This window comes from Lynx canadensis, chromosome A2 (assembly GCF_007474595.2).
Source record: "Lynx canadensis isolate LIC74 chromosome A2, mLynCan4.pri.v2, whole genome shotgun sequence".
Lineage (NCBI taxonomy): Eukaryota > Metazoa > Chordata > Mammalia > Carnivora > Felidae > Lynx > Lynx canadensis.
Genome location: NC_044304.2, coordinates 101,149,968 through 101,173,059, shown reverse-complemented (window position 1 = coordinate 101,173,059; position 23,092 = coordinate 101,149,968). Strand labels below are relative to the sequence as shown.

Below are 23,092 nucleotides of genomic sequence, written 5' to 3'. Positions count from 1 at the left end.
TTTGTGATAAGTATGGGGCAGGGGTGGTGGCAACAGTGCTGTGTGTTTCCCAACACTGCATTAGACCATGTCTTTCATGGGCTTTTGGAATTGACGAAGACAAGACGACGACTACTTACTACTACTCTCCTCCTCCTCCTCCTCCTCCTCCTCCTCAAATTAAAAAAACAAAACAAAAAACAAAGATTCTGGAACTCCTAGAAAGGGGCATATATGGATGAGAAAAGCAGAAATCTCCAAAAAACCCCACATAATTACTGAACCCTAATCTAATTCATCTCAGACTTAAACAACAACAACAAAAAATGAGGGTGGATTTATTTGCTCAGGTAACTGAAAGGTCCAGGCACATGCTTCAGGCACAGCTGGATCTAGAGGTCAGGTAGTGTTCTCAGCAATTCCCCTGTCTTTAGCTCCCAGCTTTGATTCTCTCTGTGTTGCTTCATCCTAACAGACTTCTCATAAGGAGGAAACATGGCCACCAGTATCTCCAGCCAAAGTCTTGGAATTGAGCCTGCTTTGGATCCTATGCCCAGTCTCCAGTCAGCCACTGGGATCAAGGTGGGTGGGGATGGGAAATAGGCTATATCCCCAGCTTCTCATGTGCCTGTCCCTGGAGCCTGACTCGTAAGGACTGGGGATGGAGAAAGGATGGTTCCTCAAGGGAAGGCTGTGCTGCTAATACCAGAGGAATAGGGAATAGATCCTGGGCAGGAAAATGCGGTGGTGATCCACTCCAGATTCCATCGGAATGACCTTGAGGACACAGGGGGTATGGAGCAAGGTGGCTGAAAGAACTGGAATGTTTTCCAGAAGTCCGTTTTGAGGCCACTGCCAGCCCTGGGACTAGAAGGCTTGGTGTTCTAGGCAGCCCAGTGAGGATGCCTATGTGTGGCTCTCCTATAGCTGACTTCCAGGAAGTCAGAAGGGACCACAGAGCTCTCTGCATCCAACCTGCTGATATCCAGATGAGAAAACCAAGGGACATATAAGAAAAACTATAATTTAGTGAGAAACTGGGATTAGAACCCACATTGTCTAACTGCTGGGCCAATGCTTCTTTTTCTTCAAGGTGCTTGCTAGAAACTTAGAGCTGAAGAAAGGAATTCAAAGACACAGAATTCCTTTAAGAACCCCTATCTTTTCTCTCCTCCCAACTCTTTCTGTCTCTCCCCCCCCTTTTTTTGGCCAATTATTTGACATCTTTGGGAGATGTACTTCCAGACAGTAGTGTAGGGCAGATGTTAAGAGTTTGGGTTCTGAAGCTGGAACCCAAGAGTTTGTTAAGAGTAGGGCAGATGTTAAGAGTTTGGGTTCTGAAGCTGTGGCCAAGCCTCCCAAGTTGAGGCTTCACCAGCTGTAACTACAAACCCTCTGCACTTGTTTCGTCATCTTCTGTAGTAGCATCACCTGCCTCGTGGAGTCATTACAAGGACTGAGTTGATGCCCCCAAAATGTAGCCCTGCACTTGCACACTTTAGCACACAGGGTAGCCACTATGTCACGGAAGTTCACTTGCTTGGTATAGGATGCTGAAGTAGGAGTGGGAAGCTGCTCTCTCCCCATGACCTTCCATGAGACTCTCCAAGCCCCAACTTCTGTTCCCATCACTTACTAATTTGCTCCTAAGTATCACGGGAATGGAGGAAGGTGTTAGGTAGGAAGGGACTAGAAAGTCTAATGAATAAGTTGCCCCTGATTTTTCCATAAACTTGGATAGAATTCTGTGCGGAGACCAGGAGAAATGAAGTGGGTTCTCCTGCCAGTCAGAAAGGACATGCTGCAAAACTTGTCAAACTTAATGGTATTTTTTAAGTGAACCATTACCTAGAGCACTGACCACCATCCCAAGAAATTGGGATGCGGAGCAACTAGAACTCTTACGCACTGTTGAGGGGAAAGCAGAGTGGGACCACTTTGGAAAAGTTTGGTAGTTTAACATCAGGTTAAATACACACTTACCTACCATACAACCTGGCGATGCCACGCTTAGGAATTCACCCTAGAGAAGAAAAGATACATGTTCACACAAAAACCTCTATGTGAATGTTAGTAGCAGCTTTACTCATAATCTTCAAAAACTAGGAACTTAAATATCCTTCTCCTGGAGAATGAAGAACTGTGGTACATGCATCCAGTGAGATATTATTTAGCTGTGAACAGGAGGCAACTCTTGACCCATACAACAGGATGATTCATGTTGCTATCATGTACCCCTGATATGATGCAATGGACAGGGAACTTCATCTCTGTAGTATTCTTTCCAAAACTCATAACCTGGTCTAGTCATAAGAAAAATATCAAACAAACTCAAATTGAGTGACATTCTACAAAATGCCTGACCAGTGTAGCTCAAAAGTGTCAAGGTCATGAAAAACAAGACCAAGAAACCACCACAGATGGGAGGAAATTAAGGAGACATGACGACCAAATGCCATTTGGGATCATGGAACAGAAAAAGACTATTAGTGGGAAAATGAATGAAATCCAAAAAAAGTCTATAGTTTCGTTGATAGTATTGTGCTAATGTTAATTTCCTAATTTTGACTACTATGTCAAAATACTCTAGCTATGTAAGATGTTAACATTAGCAGAAGCTGGGTGAGGAACTTTGTACTATCTTTGCAACTTTTCTGTCAATCTGTAAGTACTCCAAAATAAAAAGGTTTTCTGCTTTAAAGGCTACATACTGTGTGGTTCCATTTGTATGCCATTTTGGAAAACACAAACCTAAAAGGATGGGCCTTAGATCAGTAGTTGCCAAGGGCTGTGGTTGGGGGAGGGCTGGACTCCAAAGAGGGACAAGGAAATTGGAGGTGGGCGGGGGTGGATACTGGTTGGAGCTCTCCTACAAATTGTATTGGTGGCTACACTACCATATGCACTTACCCGAATCCCACGGAACCCTACACTAAACAGGATGAATTTTACGTATGTAAATTAAGCCTCAATAAGTATGATTGTTCAAGAAGAGAAAGAAGAAATTGGAATCTGGATCTTGCACAAAGGGATGCTGTACTTTCCATGTGGTAGGAGAGCCCCTAAAATAACCAGGGAAGCAGAGAGACTCATTAGGTTTGCAGAGTTGGAAGTCTGATCAGCTGGAAGGTCCACAGAAGATCAACTCTATTCACAGTGGTGTCCTCCTGTGATGTCTCCCAGATCTGTCTGTGAGTAAGTCAGGACAGGCCAGGCTATGCTTTGGCAACAATCACCAAGAAATCTCAGTGGCTTATAACCAGGAAGTTTTCTTCCTTCCTCACTCATGCTCTGTTTCTAATGTGGGTCAGTGGAGCTCTGCTCCACAAACCCCCAGGGACTTATGCTGATGAAGCGTCACCAGCATACAGCTGATCACATGCAATGTGTGAGCCTCTTGGTCACTATAGCGAGGAAAGGTAGAAATGGAGCATTGTCACACACTGGCTATGCTACACTTCAAAGAAAAACACACTTCTCTTCCTTCCAAAACCCAGTGGCTAGAAATAGCCACGTACCTCACTGCAAGGGCCTAGGAGATGGCACAGTATGGACAGAATATTTCATGAGCACCACTACTTCTGCCTTAAAAAGGCTCTTGGTCTTTAAAGGTGACTTTGGAAACTGGACAATACAATCTAATTTGTTCAAAAGAAAAAAAAAACAATATATGTGTATTAAAGAGGGTTTTGTGTGTGTGTGTGTGTGTGTGTGTGTGTGTATTTTGTTTTCTTTTTGGTAGACTAAGGTCTTGTACTATTGGCAGTTCTGCCTTATGAGACATGAGAACAGTCCCACGTGAATGTACTGACAAGAGAGCAATCTTCAAACTGTCAGTCACACTCATATCCCCCTGCCAAGCAGTCCCGGCTCCCATTCTGCGAGGAGGGACATGGTCTGAGCTAGTAAGTCACACTGTAAGCCCCAGGACCACCTGGTTGCAACTGACTAGCTCAGGAAACCCATGTGGTAGGCCTGGCAGAATAACTTTTCATCCAGAGAGGAGCAGAGTTTATAGGCTTCTCCCTCCTTTGATTCTGAACTAGGGATGATACGAAATGATTTGTCTATCACAAAAGTATAGATACTGAAATTAACAGGACCAATACACAGTTACTTATAAAGTGATGGGAGCCTCCTGAGTACTGAGGAACCGAGTGGTGGCCGCGGGGACAAAGTGCAGATGAGGACGCAGTGAAGGAGGGGGTTGCTGCTAGAAGCCAGACCCCTGCAGCAGTCCAGGTTGCTTAGCCAGCTGTGAGCATTCCTGCTCTGATGCTGCTGATACTCATCTGGACTTTAATCAATTGCACCTCTTTGTACTGAAAATAGAACTTACAGCCTTAATATAATACCTATATCCTGGCTTCTGATAATTAGCTAGTAGGAAACGGACTGAGGGCCCCACTGTTCTCAACATGCCAAGATGTAGAGTTCACAAGCATCTGACCATACTCACTGAACCAGTGCTTCCCTGGAAGACACGACTGACTTCAGTTGAATTCTGAGGCTCCACAGGCTCTTGATCCATCTCTTCCTTTCCCCCTCTACTCCTATTGCCGGACACTCCTGTAGCACTTCAGGAGTCTGTCCGGGTGCAGTGAGACGCCCTTTTCCCACTTCTGGGACATACCCCTAGCAACAATCTCAGTGGTGGAACTATGGGCCTTCACAGCAGGGCGAGCAACGTTTTTATAATTTGCCCTAACAGAGAGCTGGTCAGAAGTGCTCAGGAAACCCCTCAACCCCGACAGGGGCCTGTATCCTGACCCTTCTGCCACCCAAGGAGGAGGCAATTGATTTTAGAAATGCCTCATCAGTAGAGGCCGGGCTTCTCTGGAGCTTCCTTTTTCAGCCACTTCCCAGGGAGCTCTTTTATTGATTTTGGTCTGAGGTGTCTCCTTGCTGGTATTTCTGGACCTGACCTGTGATGCCCCAAGGGTCTGTACCACATTTAGAGCATCGTCTGCTGGCCCCCTGTCCCCCGCACAAACAGAAGGCATTCTCAGGACACAGCACTTGACATATCAACAGCCTTGCTTCCATTATCTCCCTACAGTTCATTGCTATTCTGATGGCTGTGTTATAAACTCTTTCATCCCTATTATAAACTCTATTCTGGCCCGGGGATTTATGGACCCCTTAGCTTCAAGAGTTCTGTACATCCTCTGAGCTGTGTAGTTTTGTGTGTGTGAAAATGCACCTCTGTGGATTTCTTTTCCTGAGGAAATGGTCCAGAGCTTCCATAAATTCTCAAAGGGGTCGATGCACAATAAAAGTCAGAAACATGCTAATAAGAGGTTTCATGCTGATGGGAGAGGGCACCGGTGTGACTGGAACTTCTTCTGAGCACTAGAAGCCTGCATCATCCACGTGTAAGTGGGCGGGAGGCTCCAACGGCCACCTTTCCCTGCAGGGAAGTCACCAGCATTCCGTACTCTTTCCTCTCTCCTTGCCCTTAATGGCTGAGTTGGCCATGCATGGGCCTCAGCAGTCAAACTGAGGGGTATTTTTATCCTGCCAATAGGAGCTGCCATCCCGGGTGAGCTGCAACTTTGACTCCAGCTGGAAAGGAAGAAGCTAGCAGGGAGAGAACAAATCCGGACAGCACACTGCCCCGAGCTCTTGCTACCTGCATTCTGCTACCCATCTGTTACCTGTCCTCACAACCAGCCCCAGGGAAAGCCTTGCTTCTTCATCCTGGGCTTCAGTGGCCAGCCTGTGGTGAGGGAAGCCTGGAGCCAAACAGGCTGGTTTTTCTGCCCTATAAACCAGGCCCGTGGTTAAAGACAAAGCACCTGGAAAAGACGGGAGTGGGCCGGGGCTGAAGCCTGAAGTGTCATGTCCTTCTGGCCTTGCCTTCTGGATGTGGGCAGGCGGGGAGAGCTGGGCACACGGCAGCACAGGGAACAGGAAAGGCATGGAGGTCTGTGGGAGAACAAGGTCAGAGGCATACACGCGGGCTGCTTACATGGTAGCCAGGGTGGTGGGTGCCTGCCTGACCCACCTGCCGAAGGCGAGGAAAGATGCAGACAGCAGATTGTGAACAGCAGAGGAAGAAGTAGAGCCATGCAGTGAACATCCTTGAGGATATTGGAGACAGGATTCGAGGCTTGTGGAACCAGGTTTATGGCTTTACAACCTTTGCATTTTCTGACCCTACATGGACTATTTTATCCATGGGGTGCTCTATGCCAGGCACTGTGCTATGTGCACACAAGTCCCTTTCACCCTCTTAATTATCCTACGGAGTAGGATTTTTTGGCATGTTGAGTTTATTTTTTGCATTACAATTCATATACCATAACATTTATCCTTTTGAGGTATATGACCCAGTGATTTGGGGCATGTAGGGCTTTGGGAGGTAATTAAGGTAAAGTGAGGTCCTAAGGGTGCATGCGGCCTCATCCGATAGGATAGTGTCAGAAGAAGAGACAGAGGAAAAACCATGTCAAAGGCCATGACAAAGCGGCTGTCTCCAAACCAGAAAAGTCCTTCCTAGAAACCCAAATATTGCTAGACCTTGATCTAGGACTTTGAGCCTCCAGGAACTGTGAGAAATACATTTCTATCATTTAGGCCCTTCAGCCTAGGTTCTTTTGTTATGGCAAAAGCAGAAGAATAATCATTATCGCTATTTTACAAAGAAAGACTCCCAGATTCACAGAGTGGTCACTCATTCTTGTCTGATGGCCAGACCTGGACCATAGTCCCTTATGCCACACTGCTTCTGTCTTCTGACATGCGGGAGGGACATGGTTCTACCAGGTGTGGCCTGCCAGCTGACAGAAATGACAAATGGCAAAGGGCTGAGGCTCAGTTTGGTGAATGGGGGAGACACTTACCAAGAAGGAGAAATAAGCAAATGTCTGAATCCCCAAGTTGCTTCCTGCCCCACTGGATTATGCCAGCTACAAATTCAAAGACGAACAGGAGTCAAATTCTGCGCTGGTGATCCTCAAGCCAAGGCATCCACTGCAGCTTGTCCAGGGCTTTGATCCCCAGTCTTCTCTAATCCAAGTTCTGGTCAACATCCATCACATGCACCCACTTCAGTCAAGCTCTGTAAAACTAGATTAAATATACCTCAATAAAGAGTGTACTGAGAAATGGGAATCACATTCAAGAACAGTCTCTTCACCACTTTCAGGTTTCTATAGTTTGCGTGGGGCAGAAGGTCCTTTTCAATTTTCTAAGTGAGGCTTCAATTTTCAAGAAGTGTAAATGACAGGACAGATTTCTGGGCTTTCTGGTGCCCACTTCATAAATCCATCTCAACTGAGTATAGGGCTCTTAGTATGGGCCACACTCCAAGGAATGCTCTGTCCTCTGAACCACAACTCCAGACTTCCCTAAACGCCATTCTAGGCTTAAATAATTTAATCTTATGTACCTGAGTATGATGGTGTTGGGACCTTTTTTTTTTTAAATGGGAAAGTGAAAAGGGCATGAAACTGTACGTACATTTGGATAATTCCACTGAACCAGAGTTTGCTCTACCAAGCCTCTTCTCAAGCCACCTTGATTTTAAGAGGTCTGCTCATTTCCGCTAAAACTAAATCTTTTCCTGCCATATCCTTCTTTCCTCCCTACATTTTCCCCCTCCCTTGATAACTGGAAATTAACATGCATTTTCTCTCAAATTATAACGTTTCTAAGAAAACTTAGAAAAACATAAAGGCAAATGTTAAAGACAAATATCCACAACCCAAGCATAACCACTATTAATTTTTGTACATTCTTCATGTCTTTTTTTTTTAACTCATATATATATATATATATATATATATATATATATATATATATGTATTTTTACAAAACCAAGAGATCACTCTGGTTTGTGACCTGCTTTTTGCCACTTGGTGTAAGTGCTGCCAGGTTCTTGCTCAAAAAGGTATACTAACTTACTCTTCTAAGACCAGATATGAGAGTGACCATATCCCCACCACCCCCTTAGCACCGAATATCACCCTTCTTTTTCATCTTTGAAAGCAACCATTTGAAGGCAACCAATTGTTGTTTTAATCTGCACGCTTTGATTACTTGTGAGGTTAAACATTTATTTTCATGTTGATCACTTCTCTTTGACTTTCACCTTGTCTTTCTGTTGGGGAATATGAAAAGCAGTCAGTTCAGTCATATCTGCTTTCTGCCACATACTGGATGATGGATGGTTGGTGAGAAGGCGGCATGAGCAGAAGGAAGAGGAATGCCAACAATTGCAGAAAGAAGATTAAGTTGCTTCCTTGACTTCTTTTATGAAACATTACAAAAGGAATGAATAATCATTGTCAGAAAAAAAAAATCAGATATTTCAAAAGGACCTATGAATGTTGTGAAAGCTCGCCCCAGCACTCTCCCCCACTTCCCCACAGGCCCCATTTCCCAGGTGTAACCATCTTCTGTCCTTCCTACCCCTTGACTGTCTTCCAGCAGGACCTGCTGCAATGGTCATGGACTTAGAGGAGCTATCAGGAGAAAGGGTCAGGGTTCTCCATACAATAGCTTTCAGGGTGGTCACAGGAAAGGGAAGCAGGAGAGACCACACCAGGTTTTTGACTATAATCAAACAGTCAGATTGAGAGTGAGTTAAGATTACCTTGTTTGCCTTGATTTCAGTCCATATGAAAAATGGTAGGCTGTTTACTGCAGCACATGAGCGGTGCCCTTTGTTAACTTCTGTCCCTGGAGTATAACCCTTTTCCTTTACAAAGTGGAATAGAAAACCTGAGAAATGGTTTGCCCTTTCTGCATGAACCCTTCTCCCCATTTGGCAGGTCCTTATGGAGCCCTACATCCACCTTTTATCCCACTTGCTTCCAGACAGTGGTTTGAAATAACATCCATTGCCTACGGGACCTTACCCAATTCTGGCTAAAGGAATGTCATCAAAGTCATGCTTAAAGCTGATGCCAAGAGTTGAGTAGAATTTATAGTGTGAAAGGGGACCCATTCCTTGTTATCAGAAAATCTTTTGTAGGAAAAGTGATCTAATTATTCAAATTCTTAGTGTTAAGAAAATGGCTGTTTTAAATGGGAGGGGCCGTCACCAAACTGATCTGGAACCTTTGAAAAAAATTTCCTTTTTTTGAAAGACACAAATGCCTGTGAAATGGAATAGGCCATTTTAGAACCAATGGGTCACCAGCCTCCTGTTAAGGATAGAAACTAAGACATTTGAGGTAGAAATATTTCTCATTTTCTTGAGATTTTGTTTTTTTTTTTTTTCCAGCTTTGAAAACTGATCACCTATCCCGCCTCTTTTTGCATCATTTTCCACAGCAAACACTTTTCTGCGAGAGTCTAATTTCTCCCCCCAGTTAGTTGTCGTAGGTAGGATGGTTTAATACTGGACAAGATAACTTTTAGGTACATACTGTAGACTTACCCTGTGGGTGGTTCAGGTAACAAAATTCTGTATGAGAAAGCTTTGTGTTCGACCTAGTCCCACAGAGCTTTCTTCAAGAAGTGTTCTTTCCAAAAAGGCAAGCCTCATTTTCTGGACCCAGGGTGGGGGCAGGATGGCACAAGACCCTGGGTGATCTTGCTGGCAGTAATGGGTACGTGTTGGGGGGCGGGGGAGAGGCAGGCAGGGCAGCTCTTTATTGTATTAGCTGTATAATCCTATGTGACAAATTACCCCTAAACTCAGCACCTTAGAACAACAAACAGCTTGTCCCACACGGTTTCTGAGTGTGAGGAACCTAGGATTTAGCAGGTCCGGTTCAAGGTCTCTAATGAGGCAGCAGACAAGCTGTTGGCTGGGGCTGCAGTGATCCCAAGGCTCCACTGGGGCTGAAGGATCTGCTTCCAAGCTCACCCACATGGCTGTGGGCTGGGGAGCCTCAGCGTTAGCTGCCAGCCATAGCTACTTGCCATGTGGGTCTCTCTCAGCAAAGACTGCCTCAGTCTCCTCACAATAGAGCTTCTCCCATAGCAAGTGATCCAGGAGAGTGCACACCCAAGACAGAAGCCTGTCCTTTTATAGCCTAATCTCAGAAGTGACAGCCCATCACTGCTGGATTCCATTTCTAAGCAAGTCCAGCCCAAACTTCAAGGGGAGGAAAATGAAGCTCTACCTCTCAAAGAGGAGTATCAAAAGATTTATGGACGTATTTTTAAAACAACCACGTGTATGATACAAGTTACCCAAACCCAGTTTGCTCTCTGGCCTATGTCAAAGGTTGGTACATTTTTTTCTGTAAAGGACCAGACAGTAAAATATTATCTTAGACATTGTGGGCCAGACTGTCTCCATTGCAACGACTTAACTCTGCCACTGTCCTGCACAATAGCCATAGGCAATACATAAACAAATGAGTGTGGCTTTGTTCCGTAAATTTTATTCACAAAAATAGGCCTGCAGCACATCTGACTATAGGCACTAGCTGGCCGACCCCTGGTCTACAGCTATAGGGGTTACTGGAAATCTAGCATACTAAATGATCTTGCTTCCCTGCCATCAGAATCCCATTTCAAAAGAAATTCATCCACAAGACATACGGTCTGATGTGCAGCTTGAAATTTAGGGAGATAAACAGGAAGACAGAGAGGCAAATGTGAGAGAGGTAGGTGGAGAAAACTTCAGAACACAGAACTGCAGTTGTCTTCAGGGGAAAAGGAAGAATTGGGACGTATTCTGATTTAGTACAACATGGAACAAGACTTCTTCATTCCATTCAATCTGTGAAGCTGAGATAAGACAGTAAGTCTGAGAGGAGATGCCCCCAAGACAACTGGAACTGTAATGCTAGGTTGTGACTCCAGGTGTGAATTAAGGGACCCATACAAAGCTCCTGAGTTCCAAAAAGCCCTGAGTTTACCAAAGGTATGTAGAGAGGGGAAAAAAGACTTGAGTTTCAAGCGGGGGTAGAAGGTAGGAGCTGCTGGGAACATGTAGGGATAATGGAACTTCAGAGATGGAAGGGGTGGGAGCAAACATTTATTTTGAAATATTCATGAATAAACTTCAAGTGATTATTTTTAGCTAGCATAAGGCTAAAACTTAGATCTAGACCTAATTCCCCTCTCTCCTTGTTCCTTAGGTTTGGGTTTTGTTTTTTTTTTAATTTGCAATACTGACCTGTTTCTCAGGGCTGTTTATATTAAGCTTATATGATCAAGTCAAGCAGAGACGGAGCTGAGAATTCCACTTTCTCCTTCACAGTCACCTGCAGTGGGACTTTTAACCTCGGATAGATCGTTTCCTGCCCAAGTTATGTATCATCTTCAAGAAAACTGTTGATAAACATCACCATTGAAAAGTTATATTTTACTTTTTCTTCAGCCCAAAACATAGCTAATTACAAATTTTTTAGCTAAATTTAAAGGTAAAATCTTACCAACCTCTTTGAGGAGATATGCTTCGGAAATGAAGAAGCCTGCTGGCAAATTATTTCTCAAAGTAGTCTGTTTTGCTCTCAGGCCACCATGAGGCCTATCATGACCCTATCTGGATAACTGGGCATAACATCAACAACTCCTTTGTTCTGTTAAGGTTTTCTCCCTCTTATCCCAAATCTAAACCTAAATAAAAAGAGTAAACAATTTACAATTTTTTGCTGCAGTTTTCTTTGTAAGAAACACACAACTTCCTTTGAGGTGATGTCAGTGGACTTAAAAAAAAATGACTTTGGGGTACCCGGGTGGCTCAGTTGGTTAACTGTCCAACTTCAGCTCAGGTCACCATCTCGTGGCCTGTGAGTTCAAGCCCCGCATCGGGCTCTGTGCTGCCAGCTCAGAGCCTGGAACCTGCTTCAGATTCTTTGTCTCCCTCTCTCTCTGCCCTTCCCCCACTTGTTATCTCTCTCTCAAAAATAAATAAACATTAAAAAAAATAAAAAACAATAAAAAGAATTACTTCCATAAAAAATTCTTAGGTATAGAATAAAAATGTAAGGGCAGTGTTTTCTCTATTTGAGGTGCTCACACAGTTGGGAGCGGTACAAAGACTTGGAACTTTAGACATCCAGCTTCTTACTGTGTGATGGAAAGTGTGTAAATGACATGTCAAGAGGAAACCAGGCTGTGGAAATCTGATCCGGTCAGAGTCCCTCCAGCACCAGAGATACAGGTCAGGAATTCAGTGAGCACCAGATACTGCCATCACCCTGACCTAAGTGTATCTCTGTTGGGCAAGGTGCTTACGAACCAATCTTTCCAAAAAACATAGGTGAACTCTTCTGGTTTTACTAATAACTTTATTTAAATAAGACACAGGAACTTCTATACTGAAAAAATACAAAACAAAAGCCACACATTTCCTTGTGTAAAGCCATATTGTATGGTAACTCGAATACTGTTCAGCGCAGTGGCTAGAATTAAACAGTACAACTATGTACAAAATTTAAACAATTTCTGACAAATTTCTACAGCTGGATGTAGGATACATTTGAGCTCAACAACTTCTGGGAAATTTACATGGCAAAGCATAAGCTTTAACACATTTGGTTCGGAACTTTAATATATGCTAAGAACAAATGTACAACACAATTAATATTTAGTTTCTCATGAGAAAATAAAAGCACATGTCACTATAAATATCGTACATCAGATTTCATCACCAAAAAAGCATTCAGTCCATCTTTCAGAAATTGATATTGATACTATTGCATCTTATTTGGACAAAAGCAGAGCATAAGATCAATACATTATGTAATGCTAAACCAGATATCAGAAGTTAATGGAGCTCATATTTATCTTACAGAATAATTTTCTCCCTTTAACCATAATCTACAAAATATAGTATTTTCATCAAGGCCTGAGATTATTAGGGTTAAAGGTGTCTGCTGCTGAAGAGATTGTTTTAAAAGGTTCCCCTGTGAAAATGGCAAAAGTAAACTGAGTCCTTTTCCATGACAGTCTCCTACAATATAACACTGACTAATTTAAAGGAGCCAGAATGCACCTTCAGGAGAGAATATTACTGCAAACTTTGGTGGAAAGAAGATAATTGGAATCATGAAAAAATAATACACAAAATACATACACACACAAACATATACATATATATATATACCATTTCTAAAAAAAAAAAAAAATCAATGGTGTTGCTTTCTTCTTTATCACTTCTTCTTTCTTCACCCTCCTTAGGAAATAAAACAAAGAAATCCCGAGGAATGACTGAAAGGAACTGAAACGTTCCTATAACTGTAGGCACCTATTCCCCTAACTGTTAAGAAAACTGTGCCATATACTGTAGTAGGTACAGATGAAACAACTCTGTGTTTTACTGAACTTAAGCAATGGAATAAAAATACAAAAACCTCCCTCTGCTTTAGGATACTCTCTTTGTGCCACAGATAACAAAGTCTGAGAGCTGGGCTCTTCCACTGACCACTCAAGAGCATCTAGGGCTCTCTTCACACTGTTGAGAATTCGGGTCAAGTCTGTGAGTTCAAGACTGCTTACTTGGGTATAGGCTTTACTTTGCACATCCAAAATACTACCAGAACTATCCATGATATTGTGAGGAGAGACGCAATGAGGCAGCTGTGAGCGACCGCCATGTAAGTCACCAAAGAACCTGCTTCCTAATGTGCACAGCATCTGAGACCCGCATGCTCTCTCTCCACACAAATGCGACTCGCACACCTCAAGTGCTTGAGGAAAACAATTAACCAAAAGCGTGTCATTTTTCAACCTGCAAATTAAAGCATTTCCAAAAGTGAAACTGAACACTAATATGCCTTTAGCTAAAACAATGGCATTTCATGACCCTGATGGGCAACATAAACAAGAAATCTCCACCATCCCCTGGGAAAGTTCACTTGTTTGGAAATCAAACCTAGACTTTCTTGTTTTTAAATCCCATTACACACAATTGGAATGTTTACATACAGCCTGGTATCAGACGCTTTATTTGCAACATTAGAACAGTCATTAACTGAGCAACACCTGAACTTGTTTAAAAAAAAAAAAAGCCACATCTACACATGTTGAAACAGTGGATTCAACAGTTGTGTTACTTGTAACCGCATGACAAAAGTGATGTCAGACACCACAGATTTGCTGGTTCTCCTCATGTTCACCCATGTCCAGGATTATTGTTCTCCTAGGGTTGAATGCACTTCTTATTCTAAGAATGTGGAATGTAATGAGGAAAGGGAAATGCAGAAAATAAGGAAAGGCAAAAGAGTGATGTTCCCTCTTTAGCTTTTTAGCTGTGAAATATTTAATATCCCAATATGATATACATTCCAAGTTACCTGAGTTTAGACTTCAACTGAAGTACCTGAAGCTAGGCCATAGGGTGGGCACTGTGCAACTGTTGTGGCCATTTATTTATTTTTTTGCATTGTATGTATTACAGAAGTTAGAAACAAACACCTGGATCAATTGTAAACATAATCCTGAAGTACAGTATTTTCCATAGGACAAAACACAGCAAGACATTTTTCTATTTAGACAGGCAACTTTTTGATATAGAGCTTATTTATACTGAAGAATTTGGAACAAAACACAGGACACACTACTACTCTGTCAAACATACTATGAAATGCATAGTCTCCACTTAAAATGCTGAATGACACACACATTTTGCAAGCATTACTGCTTTCCACAAAAACTGCTGAATAGGAGTTCCGTCCCTGCCAAGATCAGTGTCAAGAGATACTTTATGATGCTGATAAGTATTCTGTTGGTGGTGGTGGTGTTCAAAAAGTTTGTCACTCCATGCAGATAAGATGTCTGAGGTCTAGTTCCTAATCCATGAAGGTAGGGTAGAGGCCAGCTCCCCCTTCACTTTAGATGATCACATAGTTCTGAGCAGAGATGTGTTCCTCACCCTGCAGTTCCTGCAGGAGCTGCTGCTGGGACGGCTGTTGGACGGAGGCCTCCGTGGCGCCCACGGAGCTGGTGTCGTCAGTAAGGGATGTAAAGGAAACCCGGGAGGAGAGCTGCTCGACGGTCAGAGTGGCCAGAGCCGAGCTCTGGCCAGAGTTAGGAGAGTTCTTGAGCATCAGGTCGGAGGCAGGTAAGAGAGGGCCTAGAAGTTTTACAGGACAGAAAGCTGATCCGGTTGGGATGAAATTAACCTTGTTTTTGTCAGGACATGAAAAGAGAGGGGCTGAGATAGGCTGACGAGACCTAAAACCGTAAGACAAAATGACATTTATAATCACTAACAACTTCCAAACTTTCTCACTTAGCTGGAGTTCTCTACAACAGCTACAATGCGAATGGCAGGGAATGAGTTAAGTGTACACAGAGGGGTAAACATCTTCCATAGCACAAGTCAGCTGGCAGACTACGGATGTGCACAGCAATGAGTGAATTTTGACACCAAAGGATCTTCAAAAGGACTGGGCAAATTTTTTCTAAGATCATTAGTTTGCTTTCAATCATTTAGGAAGATGGAAAAACTTCCTACGTTATAGCTGAAGATTATGCAAGGTTAGAATGACCTTTTCTGTTAAGAAAAAGTGCAATGGGAGAGGGATGACCTAATCCTATATTTGGTTTTAAGCATTTCCTCCTTTTTCTGCATTGCTATACATCTACCAACAGATCAGAAAATTTCTCAAAGAGCCGGTCACAGCCCAGCGGAGCAGGGTCCTGAAGCCTTTCCTCCCCTCCTACTCCCAGAACTTAGCCATCAACTCCTGCAAGACCAGTCTCTGTCCCCTTCCAGGTTGCAAGAGTACAGCAGCCTTCCCCAGGCACTTGGCACTGGGACAAAGGGATGAGTGAGTCTAAGAGCCACAGAGTCTTTTTTTTTTTTTTTTTTTTTTTGAGCTACTCTGCCAAGTATTCACAGCATGAACCTCTTCTTTAATTTCTAATTTAATGCGTACTGAAAATTCAAAAAGAAAAAAAAAAATCTGTCTCCATTAAATGAATACACATGCTAGATAGCGTCTACAGGGAGACATGTTAGTTTCCTTCTGGTTTGGGGCATCACTATCGTAAGGCCAGCCACACATGGATATTTGCCGCTAAACTCCTTGTTAGCCATCTAAATCAACAGAGGTTTTGAGAGGAAAATTCTTAGTGATCAAAAATAGATATTTTAGGTAGTAAGGATGAATTTCCAAGTTTCTGTATTAAGTTTATGTATTTCCAGCATACAGACTCCAATGCTACACTAAGATCCCTTCTGCTTATTCAATTTTCTTTTTATAATTTGGTTTTGAGACACGTTATCAGCTGGATGGAGTAGTTGATTCATCTTTAATCAACTGGTCTCAGTAAAAAAAGCTTTACAGCTTTGCAGATCCCAGCTGATAGAAAAGACATTACTTACGCCATTTCCTCAAAGACCTTCACTCGCTCACATCCCTCTGGGGGCTCCCGTTTGAACATGTAGCTGTTGTTTGGTTTGGGAGATGAAGCGTACTTGGGTAACGGTGAGCTACTCCCACTGTCTGTAAATTTAAAGCAGTTACATTAACTAGTGATTGAAAGCTCTTTTAAATTAAATTTGATTTCCAAACAAGCAGCCTTTTGCACAGTTTATCCACTATGGCCCCTCTGCTTCCACCACAGAGCTTCCTTTTTTGCAGAGCTATTACTAACGCCCTTGTGTAGTACATTTCTTAGAAATAAAAGATGCGATGCAACAGTTATCTGCCATACCACAGAAAATAAAAGGAGGATATTTCGGTCCAGAAACTGCATTTTGAATAAAGCAGCGCTATCATCTTGAAAACAATTACAGCAGTATGTATTTCAAAATGTAGATGAATGGGGCAATATATATAAATCATGCAAAAGAAATATAAGAGGTTATAACACAGGGTTCTCTAGGTTTTCTCACTGTCCAACCGGTTTAATTAAAAATTTTAGCATGTGGAATAATCTTCATTACAAAGTTTCTTAGCAGAAATATTACTTTTACTTTCATTACACCATGAACAGATGTATACAGGGGGAAAAAAAACAGGTTTGTAACACATAATATCATTTTCCCTCAGCCCATCATGAAAAATGGAATTTACTCAGAAATTTGCCTTGAAAATGTCTACATAAAATAGTTTTTCCAGCAGTTTGTATTTTTGCTATTAGAAGCATGAGGAATCTAAAAGCATCTCTACCTAATATGTTTTCTTCATATTTTTGACCAAAAAAAGAAATGGTCTATTCATGAAAAGTCATAAAACCTATATGTAATTTCTCCCTTTCCTACCTGGCAAAGGATTTTGGAAAATCAAATCCACCAAAATGTGTCATTATCTTTGTAAGATGCCAAGTTGTAAAGTCAGTAACATACCTGTATAAATACAATAGTCCCATTTAAACAAATTCTGACTTAATGCAAACCAATTCTCACTGCTAAAATACGAAGCACATGATCTATTGAGATGTATCATTTTCATGTATATTTTGAAAGATGGCTTTGGTGTCATAATTAAGGTTGTCACAATTTCGATAAGTTGCTTTGGATTAGGCTACAGAACACAGCACCACATTCAGAATCTGAGTAACAGGGATGTTTTCATCATCATTAATGAACTGTAATACATGCTTAGTAGACTCTTGAGGCACACTTAGTTGTATTTGGTAAGTGAGTCAAAGAGCACCTAGGTTAGTCTTGGGAATGGAGATGTGTGCTTATATTTGCATATGGCTGCATCTCAGGCTGGGAAATCATTGCCTACAAAATAAAAAGGCCACACAATTGGGAAACCTTAGAAAACCACCCCTTCTCCATCACTACTGTTACATATGTTCCTGCAGATTACACACTGTCTGTTAGAAGGAATTAGGTCTTAGAATTAAGTTCCGTTTCTTCACATGTCATTCAGATTTAAAGATTTTCTCAGAGTCGATACTCATAGTATTTAAACAAATGGAAGGCAGGAGGAAGGATATAATTTTCTTTCTTAGGTGAATGCAAAACCTCATTAACCTGGCTAGAGTCTGAGTTTGCTGCCCTTTACTTGAGCTGGGCAAGACCAGAAAGATTGGTCTACAATCTTAAAGTGGTGAGAACGAGACCTTGAGCTTGGTGTAATACAAAAACACAGCCTGACCCTGCTTTATTATCCAGGCAGCAAGCAGCCCTGTGGAGATGGTATGTGACGTCTCCGTGGAGGTTCTTGCTGGTGATGGTATTCTCCAAGGAGGGCACAAATGGCCTGAAACCCTGGGCTCTAATGGTTGTGAGAAGACTTTTTCTTGCTGTCAGCGGGAGTGTGGCCATGTCAGCAGTCAAGGACTCATCCCATCAGCATGTAAGAAAAGTCACCTCGGCCACTGCTACAGTCTTTTGGGCTCTACTGCTTACTACATCACCAGGTCTGCTGCTTGATTTCTCTCGTGACTTTATTAATGACTTCAAGGGACATTCCCAGAATTGAAAGCTAGACAGGAGCTGGACAATGTACAAAACTGATTATCTTCCTATTAACAATTTACAATAAATTAGTTTTATTCCTAATTTTTTTTTAAATTTCAGAAGCTTATAGTTTTAGCTTTACCTACTTAAACATTCTTTTTTTAAAATAGTTTTTTTAAAGTTTATTTATTTATTTTGAGAGAGAGAGAGGGAGGGAGGGAGGGACAGAGAGAGAGAGAATCCCAAGCAGGCTCTGCACTGGCAGCACAGAGCCTTACACAGAGCTTGAACTTACGAAGCGTGAGTTCATGACCTGAGCCGAAACCAAGAGTGGGACACTTAACTGACTGAGCCACCCAGGCGCCCCACTTAAACATTCTTGTTCTAGTTTAGGGGAGAAGGGGTGGCTAATGTTAAACAAAAAATAAATAAATATATTGCTATCCTAGAATAGACCGTATTTGGTACTATTATATCTCCTTGCCTTTTCAATTAAAAAGTTGAGGTTTTTTTGTTGTTGCTGTTGAACTATATATATAACATTTATTTGAATTTTTGGTGGTCTGGAAAAATAAAGCTTGAAAGGAGAATTAAAACTATTTAGAAAAAAAAATTTTTTTAATGTTTATGCATTTTTGAGACACAGAGAGAGACAGAGTGGGGGGGGAGGGGCTGGGGGGAGGGGCAGAGAGAGAGGGAGACACAGAATCCGAAGCAGGCTCCAGGCTTCAAGCTGTCAGCACAGAGCCTGACGTGGGGCTCAAACTCACAAGCTGTGAGATCAGATCCTGAGCTAAAGTTGGACGCTTAACTGACTGAACCACTCAGGCACTCCCAAAAATTGAAACTATTAACAGATTTGTTCAATCTGGAGTTTTGTTTTTTGTTTTTTTTTTTTTTTTTTTCCCTCAGGTGAGTATATGATCTGGTAGACAGCAAAGAGGAACAGGAAATGGAGACCCGTGGTCTGAGGTCTCAGTTCTGTCACTAGTTGTGAAACCTTAAACACAACTGCCTTTCTGAGTTTCTATATAACTAAAGAAATTACCACTCCTAACTCGAAAATTCTGTGACTTTCTTAATGGTTCTAACAAGTATTTTTTTTTGCTTCACAAAATGGCATGATTTAAAAACAACCCACAAGAACAACCTATCCTACCCATTCCAGACTTGGGGTCTAGCTGATTCGTTTAGAACTCTGTGCCGAATTTAATAAACACATTTCAGTAACAGAACATTACAAATGTGAGGTAAACACACTTGCTCAGGAGATTCAAGATGAGAAGTTTCATGGTAATCTTAATTCAATCACTTTTGTTCACAAGCATGATAAATTTGCACATTCTGTCATCCCTCAGTAAGAAATAACTAGACCTGTAGTTCTCATTAAGTGTAACTTTATATTCTTATATCATAGCCAATGTCAATTAATAAAACTAAATGTAAAAAATATGATTATTTACATATTTGTCTATATTTTAACAGTCTCATCTATCTTTATAAAGAATCACCCAACTCTGGAAATTAGTAGTATGGAAACCTTTTACTGGTTTGGGAAAACTTATACATGTGTACCATATTTACCATTAAAATATAAGTAGGTTGTCAAATATTTTTAATATTTGGGGAGAAGGAGAAAATTGGCTTTTACATACAAAAACATTATTTTTAAAACTACATGTACTTTGGGGCGCCTGGGTGGCTCGGTCGGTTAGGCATCCGACTTCGGCTCAGGTCATGATCTCGCGGTCCGTGAGTTCGAGCCCCGCATCGGGCTGTGTGCTGACAGCTCACAGCCTGGAGCCTGTTTCGGATTCTGTGTTTCCCTCTCTCTGACCCTCCCCTGCTCATGCTCTGTCTCTGTCTCAAAAATAAATAAATGTTAAAAAAAAACAAACAAACAAAAAAAAACTACATGTACTTTTATTGTTTAAGAGTTTTCTGAATCTCTCCTTATATATGGCCCTCATTATTTCTGGTATATTAAGTATGGCCCACAATTCCAGTATAAAAAATGATATTATACAGTTAAGACATTCTGTGGGTAGGTATGTAAAATCTTTGCCATGGTTCTTATTAGTCTTAAGTCTTTAGATGTGCTTTATCTCTTACTATCAGATCACTATCAAATTAAGAGAAATTAGTACTAAAACAAGTAATGTAATAGCACAGTAAGTAGTCCTTAACTTTGGTTTCACATTAGACTCATCAGATGTTTCAAAAATATCAATAAATACTACTGTCCAGACCTCATCCCTAAGATATTCTGATTTAGTTAGTCTGGGGCTCTTCCCCAGCACGTGCTGCCTCGTTGCTTTCTTTCTTTCTTTCTTTCTTTCTTTCTTTTTTTTGGAAAGCCCCCAAATATTTTTACAGCAGAGCCAAATTTGAGACCCAATCATGAAAAGGTCAAAGCACTGGTCTGGAGTCAGGCTGCCTGACTTCTATCAGGCCTAACACCATGACCTAGGAAAAATTTGATCCCTTTTTTGATCTGCAAAATGGGACTAATTACTGATAGGATAGCTATGAAAAATGTGTGCGAAAAGAATTAGGACAGTGCCTGAATCATATGGTCTGAATATGACCATAATAGCAGAAAGAACATACCCTTCCCTGTTTGCAAATGTAAGAAGGTGAACCATTCACCTATTCTACTTTCTCTTGGCAGAAGAGGGGAACAGAAAATAATTTTTAATAGATCTGCACATTCTACTTCTATTCAGGTACTTAAAAAGAGGAGATTTTCGTGTCTGGGAGCAAGGCAGGGTGATATTTGGAGTACCAGATTCCCCAGTTTAGACTGCCTAGCATAAACCCTGCCAGTTCATAAAGTCATCCTTTAGCATATAATCTATCATCCTGAAATTAACATCAATGGCTAAAGCATAGATTCTACAGATTCCTCTACAAAGACCTAACCAGTAGAATGTAATTCTGTCTTCACAGCAGAGGTAAGAGGCTGGATAAGTGAGGGCAGAGTTCAACCAAAACTATACTCAATGACATATGAGGAGTGTAATTAAAAGCCAATGATGAGTTAGGTTAGAAATATGATTGACTAAATAGGACCTAAACAATTACTACTCTAGCATTAAAATTACTTCTTTTGCTTCAGGAAATGAAATTATCAGCTGTAGTGTGGTTTGATGGCCTAATGAAACTGGGAGAAACATAAAACTATATAGCCTTTCTTCGCAACAAACAATTTGGAACCAGTTGTTTGTGATTACTGATTGTATTGAAAAGGAGTTGTTAACTCCAAGACCAAACTGGGGACAAGTAAGGAGAAATTTTGGCTTTTACAAACAGTCTGTAAGGTTCCCCTAAAACTTCAAAGTCAACCTTTTATGAGAAGGTTACAGAATTTTAATAAAACAAGTCATCAACCACAGCTAAGATCTTCCTCAGACTGGCATTCAACAAAGGGTAAGGAGGAATAATGACCATCAGAACCTTCGCTACTTATATTTTTGAACTTTATTTCAAATTAAGATTGTGTTTTGAATAATGGGCTTAACTTACATTCCAAATGTTTGGTCCATTAATCAAATATTTGTCATATGTGGGCAAGTGTTTTAATCACATCGTTCCCTAAGTATTCATTGAATTGATATCACTTTAAAAATTAAGTAAACAATCATAGCTGTTCCTTTATTTTTGTGTACTCACAATAAGTACAATTCTTCTTCCACAAACATAATCTTGATATGCAGAATGGCACACTTTATTATTATCTCCTTATGTGACTTGGAGTCACTGATATGCTAACTAGTCATTCTGAATTTGACTACCTGACCTTGCAGTTCAAAATGAAAGCAAATCACTTTACTGAAGACAGTCTTCAAACCAGTTTATAGACTAAAATCCAGCCTCTTATACATATACATCACAATGGTCACACAGAAAAATTTCAGTTTACAGAGAATATTTTATATCTTGAAAAGTAATGTAATTAAGGATCTCAGGAAAATCATTCTGATACAATCTTTTTTGTTTATTTTTTTAAAGTAGACTTCACACCCAGCTCAGTGTCCAACACGGGGCTTAAACTCCTGACCTGGCAATCAAGACCTGAGCTGAGATCAAGAGTTGGATGCTTAACTGACTGAGCCACCCAGGTGTTCCCCATCTTAGATTTTATATTCTTGAACTTTTTAAATAGAAATATTTCCAGGGACATCAGTTTTCAAAAAACATTTTAAAACACATTATTCATATTAAACTACTCCTGAAGTATCCTAATGAGGAAAAATAAACACTTCTAATAAAAGTTTCACTGTAATTAAAAAAAAAATTTTAATGTTTACTTATCTTTGAGAGAAAGCGAACACATGAACAGGGGAGGGCAGAGAGAGAGAGAGAGGGCAGAATCTGAAGCAGGCTCCAGGCTCCGAGCTGTCAGCACAGAGCCTGACATGGTGCTCAAACTCACGAACTGTGAGATCATGCCCTGAGCCGAAATCAGATGCTTAACCAACTGAGCCACCCAGGCACCCCAAAGTTTCACCGTAATTTTAAATGCTCACTTAAATATTTGCTGAGCACTTAACTATGTGCAAAATAGAAGGTGGCAAAGAAAAATGCTACAAATGCTGTCTTAACGTATTAGGGAAATCTTGGTGTTTACTTTTTACCCCCAATTCTTGCTAAAGGAAAATGGTATTATAGTGTCTTTAGGCACTAACCGACATGGACTCTTAAACTTATCACTGTTTCCACCTTAAAGCTTGTTCCTTCTTTGATACTCACTGCCTAATTACTAATGGTAATAATCTACCTTCTGCATCTCCCAAATTAGAACTCTGATAGAACTTGGCCTTTATCCTCCCTGAC

The 23,092-nt window shown here is 41.2% G+C and overlaps 1 protein-coding gene across 1 annotated transcript in view; it reads right to left on the bottom strand.

Moving 5' to 3' along the window:
• Positions 1–12,159: 12,159 nt before the first annotated feature.
• The window catches only part of GLCCI1 (glucocorticoid induced 1), a 148,513-nt gene continuing 137,580 nt past the window's right edge, over positions 12,160–23,092 (bottom strand). The window contains exons 8-9 of the mRNA XM_032592498.2: positions 16,223–16,343; positions 12,160–15,066 (exon numbers count right to left, since the gene is read on the bottom strand). Coding sequence (XP_032448389.1) covers positions 14,724–15,066; positions 16,223–16,343 — 464 coding nt within the window. The 3' untranslated portion in view covers positions 12,160–14,723. The remainder of the gene's footprint in view (positions 15,067–16,222; positions 16,344–23,092) is intronic.